This window comes from Xiphophorus couchianus, chromosome 10 (assembly GCF_001444195.1).
Source record: "Xiphophorus couchianus chromosome 10, X_couchianus-1.0, whole genome shotgun sequence".
Taxonomy (NCBI): Eukaryota; Metazoa; Chordata; class Actinopteri; order Cyprinodontiformes; family Poeciliidae; genus Xiphophorus; species Xiphophorus couchianus.
The window spans coordinates 17,617,917-17,628,191 of NC_040237.1; the positions used below are offsets into that span (position 1 = coordinate 17,617,917).

Sequence of the window (10,275 nt, forward strand, 5' to 3'; positions counted from 1 at the left end):
CCTCCGCAGAGGTCTGAAAATCAGCAGCTGTCTTAGCAACTATATTTAGTGACTTTTCAGACAGAAAAAATCTATATTGGCCAAAATCTGATTCGCCAGATCAGGATTTTTAAAGATCGGTTTCAGCCAGAAGATTGCGATTGGTTACACGTTGTTATTAGACAACTTCCAGAGGCAATGGCTTGACCTGGATTTAATCTAAGGGTATCAGAGTTTGTTTTTCCTTTACTGACAATTTTTTCTTTCTTCCATCCTTTAGGTGACCTCTCCCCTCACCCAGCTCACCCTCCACCCCTCTCCTCAGCACCCATCAAACATGGCGTCACTCCCACAGCCTTACTCTGTCGTCAAGGAGGAGATCCAGAGCTCCTGCAGCATGTCCAAATCATCGTCCAAAGATCCCCCGGCCGCGGGAGCCATAGAAACATTGTCTCTGGACAAGGACCAGATGCTGCAGGAGAAGGACAAGCAGATTGAGGAGCTAACCAGGATGCTGCGGCAGAAGCAGAGGCTGGTGGAGACCCTGAGGTCCCAGCTGGAGCAGGGCAAGATGGTCGCCGGGGCGGTGGTGGTGAAAAAGGAGGGAAGCGAGAAGAGTGGAACACCCGCAGAGGCGAAGCTCCAAACTCTAATAAAAGCTTCGTCCGCTCAGCTGCCGGCACTCCCCAACGGCGCCGCTCTGACCGTGAAGGAGGAGGCGGAGCCTGAGAAAGGGATGGAGGGGGTGACAGAAGAGGCTCAGGCCAAGAGACTGGCCCAGCCAATGCAGTGCTCCCAGGAGACACTGCTGAGGCTGCAGCACATCCACCGGCTGCAGCTGCAGCAGGCCGAGCTGCAGCAGCAGCAGGCCAAGCTGCAGAAAGACTCAGAGGGGAAGGCTAACCCGCACAAGCAGCAGCAGCAGAAGAAGAAAGAGGCCCAGCTGCTGCTCCATCAGCAGCAGCTGCAGCAGCTCATCATCCAGCAGACCCAGCAGAAGCAGCTCCAGGCCCAGCAGAAGCTGGCCCAGCAGAACCAGGTCAAGCAAACACAAGGGGACGTTCCAGCTCAGCAGAAGAACCCAGTCCACAAGAGCCAGGTGCAGTTGAAGCAGGTTCAGGTACAGATCCAGAACCAGAAGGCGGCCGTGAGCCAGAGGAAGCAGCAGCGGCTGCAGCAGAGGCTGCAGCACAAACAACAGTTGGCCGCAGCGAGCGCCCAGCAGGTGAGATAGGTGTGGTTTGAGTAGGGGGGCGCGACATGGACTTTTATTTGGAGGACCTTCATTGCGATATTAGGTGATATTATTGTGACTATTTAATGCTTTTATTACTGGATGACATGGCAGAAAACATGTCACTGAATAGGAGTTTTCTATTGGTCAACATCAGTATTTATCAATTCCTTTTTTTTTAAATATCTGAAATATTGCCAAACTGGCGGAGTGACTTTTTCTGTTTCATGCAGTTTTCACTCCATCTCATTGTTTTGTATTTTTAAGCAGTTATGAGGCACAATGGTAGAACCAGAAACTGCTGCTGTTGCTAGGTAACCATAGTGTGTGTGTGTGTGTGAGTTAGTGATAGGTTGAGCTGGTAAAGCCTTTCTTCTGCCTACGTCTCCCAGAATGCTGAGCGGTTCTGGATGGGAGTTCAGTGAAATTATTGAACATCAGACGAATCATCTACTGATATTGAATACACATCTATGACAATACAATATTGTTATTGATTTATTTTCCGGCCCCAATTGTTTTTTTTAGGTAACTTTATGGCTGTCACCATGAACACTTGAAAAACTTTCCCATTTAAAATATGCTTCTCAGGAACGCCGGTTACTTAAAGTGTGATTTATATCACTAAGCTGCACAGAGTAACGACCTTCAATCATATGATGTCATATTTTTGATATTACTCGTATCTATTCGTGCTGTTATGAAACAGTGGAGAAAATGTTAATAACATTTTCGTTAAAACTGTCAGTTTTGTTTTATATTTATATTGTTAATTGAAATTTATAGAATCAACAATAAATCCAAATCCTTATCACGATGAGGTTTTTTTGCAGTAAGGCTACGATAAATTCCATAACTAGGTTGGCGTCAATAAATATCAGGTAAATTAATTCGTTTGTTTTTTTCCCGTCTTTTTCCTTTCAAGGTGACTCCAGTCATCATCAACCAACAGAACGGCACTCCGCTCCAAACCCAAGCCATCGCATTGGACCTCAAGGCCAACGGCGTGCCCACGCTGGTCACCGACAGCAACGGCAACCACTACCTGATCGCTCTGAGCGGTCACGCCAGAGACAGGCAGAACGGCGTGTCCTCATTGGCCAAAATCAACGGACGCATCACGCTGCAGGTAAAGGGGCGCCACAGAGCGAGCTGCAGCATCCTCTTCATGAAGCGACGAAGCTCACATCTGTCTGTCACTTCACAGAGACTACAGTCCAGTCCAAGTAAACTCCCGAGCACCGACAGCCAATCAAAACAGCAGCCAGTAGCTGAGCCTGTGAGCCAACCGGACAAAAAGGTCAAATGAATACCTGTGCTTATAGGAGATGTGATTTCTATTGTTTTAGTGTCTGACCAGAGATGTAAAAAATAAAATAAGGGACCATCTGCTGTTTATACAGTGCTATAATCTGTCCACTAGGTGTCAGTGCTGGGGCAATTAAAATTCAGTTATGCTGCAAAAAATTGAAATATCATCAAAAATTTTCGTTACTAATTGTAACAATTGAAACTGATATATGATACAGATTAAATCCACACAAACTCTATGTTTGCACTCTGTATGATTGGAGTTTTATTCTTTTATGTTTATATATATATTAGGGCTGAACCCTCATCTAATTTAGTTAATTGATTAATTGTTAACTACAGCATACAGACTATTAAAAAAGTCCAGTTGCTGATTGAACATCATACCCAGCAGTAATTAAGCAAACACTTTACAAATAAAAGAAGATATTTTGCATTTAAGATGGAAGAAAAAGAATTGTACTTATGTTCTTCCCAAAACTCCTGAAGTGGCGTAGTTTTAGTTACACATGGTACTAATCCGGTTAAAAACCTGTTAAGCACCTTTTGCTATCTATTTATTTCTAAAATAATCCAAAAAATAGTAAAATAAGCATTGCATTGAAAAACATGTGCATCATGTTTTTCACATGTTGATGATAGCTTCCTTTGCTACAAATAATCAAGCGTTCATTAAAGGAATGCTATACTACTGCAAATTTGGGCAGCAAAATGTTAATTTTCTTACTTAAAAAAGGAATTGAGTCAGTCATTTGTATTTTTAATGTATTTCTAATATGGGATAAAATGATCTTAAGTGATTAGATGAAAAAGAATCTGCAGAATTTGCCTTTTTTCTTTATCTGACTAATCGGTTAATTGTCAGAATAATTAATGGCGTGATTACAGCACAGCCATGGAAACGAGGCACTTCTCCTCAGTGTTATGCTAACTCTCTGCTGCGCCCCCTTAGGGACAGAAGGCAGCCTTGCACTTAGACACCAACGGGTCGCCTCATCCGAGCCTGTCCCACACAGCCCCGCCCAGCCTGCAGCCGTTCTTCGACGACATGCCCGACACTGAAAGCCAAAGTAACCTGATGTCCTCCCTGAAGGTAACGCCCCTCCACCCTTACCTCCTGTTGTCCCCCGCCCTCCCTGTGCAGCAGAGACCCCCTCAGCATGCAGGCTCTGTCTCTCAGTGGCTCTCTTCACTCTGTCTAAAGTTTTTTTCCCCTTGTTTCTCTTCGTCACTCCGCCCCCAGCGGAAAGAGGAGGTGTGTGCGCCTTACGACCGGCACACACTGTTCACCCCTCCCTCCCCTAAACAAAACGCCTCCCTCCCTCCTCAGCGCTCTAAAGTATGTCCCTCAGCATGTCTTTTATTTCCATCCGTGTTGCACTTATCAATGTTTGTTGATCTCCATCTGCATTTTCTACTTCCTTGGTGTGTTGTGTGAGTTGCCATCCGCCTCTGGACGCACAAATAATACCAACCTGCAGTTAATCTGCTGCTTGTTTTCATTTTTTCCTCTTCGTTTGACAGATTTACTTCTGCTTTCTTTATTGTCTTGTTTCCTCAGTCGCTCTGGTTATCGTTTTAAATATGAAATATCTGCAGGAAGAAAAATAAATGTCTATCACTGGACAAGTGTTATCAGTCATGAGAAAAGCAGAACTGTGTCTATTGTTGAGTTTTATTCTTGTCCTCAGTTTGCATGAAGCTTTTTTAGCAACTCGGGACCAAGAAATCAGAACAAAACCACATATTTTCTCTTTTGATATGTTTAAAGATTCTGCAAAATGATACAGAATAACACAAGACGTTACACGCAAATACTTAAAAATCTTATTTTTTCATAATTACTCAGTGTTAATATGTTTGGTAGAAATATAAGTGTTTTTTATTTTTAGGTGAAATCCATTGCAGTGAAGGCTGAAAATCATCAGTTATGTTATGCAAATACACTCAAAGCTGTTGATTTATTTATTAATATTTGTCCTTCGCTGATGAACTGGTGTCAGATGGGCACCAGTTCAGACAGGCGAGCTCTTCAGCTAAAACTCTTAATCTGGTTCCCACGACCATGTGTGCACCAGCAGAGTCATGCAACATGCATGTGGTGTGGAGATTAATAATTGGGTTTAAAGATAAATTGTTTCAGTCTGGTTAGGCCTCTAACTGCAACCCTTACAGTTCCAGTGCCTTGCAAACGTATTCATACTCCTTAAACCTTTCCATATTATCTGGTTTTATGTGAGATTTTATAACAAAGTAGCTAAAAACTTTTCAAAATAAAAATCTTATAAGTGTGGTGTGTATTTGTATTCAACACCATAGAGTAAATACCTTGTTGGAGGACTGCATGACTGTTGCACATTGGAATAATACAAGCTGTGCATTATGCTTTCCATGACACTCGAAGGCTCATATCAGGCGAATTGTATTACTATTTTAGGATTTTTACGAATATGAACAATACTCACGTATTTGCTATACAATGTGTGGCACATCGTTCACGTCTGTATTTGTAGAGAGGTTTGAAAGCCATTTTGTTTCCTTTGTGTTTTTCTTTCACACAGAATCTCAGAAAGACACAGTCAAATTTGTGGCTTAATGTGACAAAAGATTAAGACTTTCCAAGAATATGAGAACTTTTGCGAGGCACTGTTGTTGTTCAACTAATTCCAAACTCTACTTCCCATAAAGGTCCAGACCTTTAGCTGTCGATTTTTGTTTTTTTGTGTAGCTGTTTTACGGCTTTGCGTTTGTTCGCAGGAGAACGGTGTGAACAACCAGCAGATGGACGATCTGTTCGACATCCTGCTCAAGAGTGGAGGTAACTGTCTGGGTTTTTTGTTGTTTTGCTTTTTTAACATGTCCCGTCCAGCAGTGTGGCACTCAGAATTGTTGTCCAAATGTCAAGGCGTTAATGAGTTCTATATTAACACCTAACACCTTATTATTAACACCTTAATAATGTTTTTATTTGGGCTGTCAATTGATTAAAATAGTATGCAACATGTAGAATATTTTATTTGTTCGTAGTATTAATGTTGCTTCAGTCATGAATAGCTACATGTAAAATTATGCTTTGCTCTGCTGTTTTGTCTACAACAGTAAAATAATTTTTGGGGTACTTCTTGTGCTCTGAGCGCCACAGAGAAAAGTTGAATATGCATCTGTATTAAGAAAAAACTGTTTTAGGAAATGGGAGATTAGCCCCATAGAGAAACAGCTGAACCAGAGAAGAAAATACTGTTCAAATAGCAGCGCAGGCGACGTCGTAAAAGTAGAGAAGAAGCCAGTGCATTAAGAAAATGGACCGGGTCAAAAGAATGCGAATTCAAGCCTGCTTTAAGAAAAATAATTTTGAAAGCCCTAGTTTATTTCAAATTCAATAAACACAGAGGCTGAAAAAGGGAGAAAGCTGGGGAAAAGGTACAAATAGAAAGACGGAGATGAGAGTAGAGAAACGGAAGAAGCACACAGAGAATGCTTCTAGGGTCTGCTAGACTTCTAGGATCTACTAGACTTCTAGGGTCTGCTAGACTTCTAGGATCTACTAGACTTCTAGGGTCTGCTAGACTTCTAGGATCTACTAGACTTCTAGGATCTACTAGACTTCTAGGGTCTACTAGACTTCTAGGATCTACTAGATTTCTAAGGTCTACTAGACTTCTAGGGTCTACTAGACTTCTAGGGTCTGCTAGACTTCTAGGATCTACTAGACTTCTAGGGTCTGCTAGACTTCTAGGATCTACTAGACTTCTAGGATCTACTAGACTTCTAGGATCTACTAGACTTCTAGGGTCTGCTAGACTTCTAGGATCTACTAGACTTCTAGGATCTACTAGACTTCTAGGGTCTGCTAGACTTCTAGGATCTACTAGACTTCTAGGATCTACTAGACTTCTAGGGTCTACTAGACTTCTAGGATCTACTAGATTTCTAAGGTCTACTAGACTTCTAGGGTCTACTAGACTTCTAGGGTCTGCTAGACTTCTAAGGTCTACTAGATTTCTAGGGTCTGCTAGACTTCTAGGGTCTACTAGACTTCTAAGGTCTACTAGACTTCTAAGGTCTGCTAGACTTCTAGGGTCTGCTAGACTTCTAGGGTCTGCTAGACTTCTAGGGTCTACTAGACTTCTAGGGTCTACTAGACTTCTAAGGTCTACTAGACTTCTAAGGTCTGCTAGACTTCTAGGGTCTACTAGACTTCTAGGGTCTGCTAGACTTCTAGGGTCTGCTAGACTTCTAGGGTCTGCTAGACTTCTAGGGTCTACTAGACTTCTAGGGTCTACTAGACTTCTAAGGTCTGCTAGACTTCTAGGGTCTGCTAGACTTCTAGGGTCTGCTAGACTTCTAGGGTCTACTAGACTTCTAGGGTCTACTAGACTTCTAAGGTCTGCTAGACTTCTAGGGTCTGCTAGACTTCTAGGGTCTACTAGACTTCTAAGGTCTACTAGACTTCTAAGGTCTGCTAGACTTCTAGGGTCTACTAGACTTCTAGGGTCTGCTAGACTTCTAGGGTCTACTAGACTTCTAGGGTCTACTAGACTTCTAGGATCTACTAGACTTCTAGGATCTACTAGATTTCTAGGGTCTACTAGACTTCTAGGGTCTACTAGACTTCTAGGATCTACTAGATTTCTAGGGTCTGCTTCTACACCTGCAGAAAGAGAGAAAGCTCTCTCTGTTGAACCTGAGAGGACGCTCATGGTGATTACCTTTCTCTCTGTCTTCCTTCAGAAATCCCAGGCTTCAAGGCCAACCCGGACCCTTCCCTCGCACCCCTCCACTCCGACCCGCCGTCCCCCTCTATCCCCTCGTCCCCCCTCCACCTGTCACCACCCACCCTCACAGATCCCTTCTCCTCTCAGCTGCGTGCGGGAGAGCCCCGCAGCGGCGGCGGGCGCCTGGAGGACTTCCTGGAGAGCACCACGGGGGCGCCGTTGCTGGGCATGGAGCCCGACGGTGGTGGCCTGACGCTGATCGACGACCTGCACAGCCAGATGCTGAGCACGCCCAGCATCCTGGACCACCCCCCGTCCCCCATGGACACGTCCGACTTGAGCTTCTCCCACCACTCGGCGGGGCTGGACTTTGGCGACCCCACCCTCGACAGCATGGACTGGCTAGACATCTCCATGGGCAACGGGGGCGGCGGCGGCATGGAGAACGGGGGAACCAGGGTCGGCGGAGCGGCGTGCGACAGAGATGGGGGGACGAGCCTGACGCCACTGGTGCCGCACACGCCGCCCAGCGTCTTCTCGGCCGACTTCCTGGACAGCACGGACCTGCAGCTGCACTGGGAGTCGTGTCTGTAGCCGCCCGTCCAGGCGGGGGCGCCACGCCGCCGCCCACACTGTGTACAGGCTCCGTCTTTATGTCACGCACACGTCTCTATACGCGGTCTCCGCCACTGGCACATGCAAAAGCACGCACACACAAACACACACCAACACACACGGTTTGTCGCTGGCTGTTACTGAATGTGAGCTGAGATGAAATATGCAACTAACATAGAAGTTGAATTCATAGAAAGGAAACGAGGGGGAAATTTCTTTCTGAATTTAAATTCTGTGGGAATTTTGAGCAGCTGACTGGTTAGAGCCAGGATTAAAAAAAAAAAAAGACTTCCTGTGTCCAGACCTTGATTGTAAACCCAGTTCGAATGAATCCGTCAGAAGCACGACAGATCAGGAATGAAGACGAGGAACGTTTATGCCGCCTCTTAAGGCGGCAGAGTGTGTCAGTGCCTCCTTAAACTTTGCACTTATGCTGAATCTGATTGGTTTAACGGGACGGACGGGTCAGCAGCTGAATCTGAGCACCGAACGGCCAGTCTGGTGTGTTTCTGATCAGCTGATGGGACATAAAGCAAAAGGCAGCTGTGGCTGACCTCGTCTCCCCAACATGGCAACCTGATCCCCGCCCACACTAGTCAAAGAAACAATCATCACTGGTTGTCGGTTGCTGTTGAATTGAACCATATCAGTGGCAACCATTTGAACTGAGGCCTCAGTGGAGGCTGTTTATCATTGGTAACATTATGGTAGACCACTATGTATTGCTGTATATGGGGTGTATATTATATCAATTGTTCATAAGACTATTTTTCTTTGCTGGTTGCTTTAGAGTCGAGTGAGCCGGCTTTGGGGGAACATAGTGAGGGGGCTTCTAAAACACTCGGTCCTTGTCATTTTATAAAGAAAAAAAACTTTGAAAAAAATAAATAAACTTAAAATAAAAACACAAATATGTTTGCTTGTGTTCTTTTCCATAACATAATTATTTAGTAAATCGTCCGTATAAGGATTTCTCAAAAGAAAAAAAGATTTCTTTATTTAACTTCAGCCACAAGAGGGCGCCAAAACTAAGAACGTACTGAATACAACTACCTGAAATTGGATTTTTTTTAATCAACTAAAGGAGGGAAAATGTATTTTAAGCTAATGATAATAAACTACTGTATCTTGAATCCAAACACTGTCTGTGAGACTAAGAAGCTTTAATTAAATCCTGACAAAGCTTCTCAGCATTTCTGTATAAACAATAAGTTAATTTGAGAAAAAGCCACCCAACAGCTCTTTTTTTTTAAAGTAATCTAAAATCTTATTTGGTGCTAATTTACTTGGCTGTTTTGTAAACTTTCTTGTGCGATACTAAGAGCGATTAAACCAGCCTGACAGAAACTATTACTGAGAAAAGTCCTGTTGCCATAAAGTCGTGTTTACCTTCATAAACTATTCACACAGAATTGCGTGTTAATTGGAATTTTACATGATAGACTAATTGTGAATTAAAAGGAAAATTATTCAAAGTTTTCTAAATTTCTTTGAAAATCTAAATCTGAAAAGTGTGGGATGCACCTGTTTCTAGTTCCCCAGAGTGGACTAGAAACAGATGTGTGCTTTTGATGCAATTAGACTGAAACGTTTGCTAATGTCTTCTTGTGAAATACTTTATGTTTGGTTAAGACTGGACAGAGACAAATACTTGACTCAAATTAGTTCTGGACTTTAACTGGACCACCTCATTGCATCAGTATACTTTCATCATTTGTAACAGTAGTTTTTGCTCTATATTTAGTGTTTATTTTATTTTTGCACCACACTTTGTCACATTAACAAGCCTCTTTGTTGCTGCAGGAAGAAAAACATTCCCACAGCATGATTCTGCCACCAGCATGTTTCACTATAGAAATGTCATTTTTATAAGCAGGTTTATTTTGATTGATTTATTTGGCCACAGTCAGTAGTTTGCATGTTGGTTCAGTTTCAGTCTTAAATGACCAGAAGATCTTTGGGGTTTTGTGTCCCCCACAAAATTTGCTCATGGCAAACTGAGAACTGAACTATTTTTTTTACCGCCCTCTTCCATAAAGGCCAGATTTACAGAGTATGTAGTTGTAAGTTGCCATGTCAACAGATTCTCCCTTCTTTTCAGCCTCCACTTTGGGACACTTCCTCTTCCTATTTGGTAAACCTGGGATACAAATTTGGAGGGGAAAAAATGGGAATCTCCAAATTCAAAAAGCTCTTTTTATGAAAAAATTGTAAGACCTCTTGATCTTCCCCTCCTCTTTCTTCTCTTTTTAACTGACTTAATTGAGCTCTAATACCAAGTCCTCCTCTGCCCTCCTCATTTCCTCCATCATCCCTCCAAGCTCCCCCGATGAAATCCCAGCCAATCTGAAACCCAGATTGCAACATGTGCAACCAGCTCACACACAAAAGGTCGCAGCAGCTCCCCGATGCAGCGCCGGT

The 10,275-nt window shown here is 43.4% G+C and overlaps 1 protein-coding gene across 7 annotated transcripts in view; it reads left to right on the plus strand.

The window, feature by feature from the left end:
• Window positions 1-8,765, plus strand: part of mrtfab (myocardin related transcription factor Ab) — a 53,045-nt gene extending 44,280 nt beyond the window's left edge. For 6 of the 7 annotated variants that reach the window (XM_028029348.1, XM_028029350.1, XM_028029349.1 and 3 more), the window contains 7 exons: window positions 260-1,204; window positions 2,139-2,342; window positions 2,421-2,513; window positions 3,477-3,617; window positions 3,768-3,863; window positions 5,282-5,342; window positions 7,256-8,765. In XM_028029348.1, coding sequence (XP_027885149.1) covers window positions 260-1,204; window positions 2,139-2,342; window positions 2,421-2,513; window positions 3,477-3,617; window positions 3,768-3,863; window positions 5,282-5,342; window positions 7,256-7,833 — 2,118 coding nt within the window. In that variant the 3' untranslated portion in view covers window positions 7,834-8,765. The remainder of the gene's footprint in view (window positions 1-259; window positions 1,205-2,138; window positions 2,343-2,420; window positions 2,514-3,476; window positions 3,618-3,767; window positions 3,864-5,281; window positions 5,343-7,255) is intronic. The other variant, XM_028029351.1, reaches the window with a different exon arrangement.
• Window positions 8,766-10,275: the final 1,510 nt, after the last annotated feature.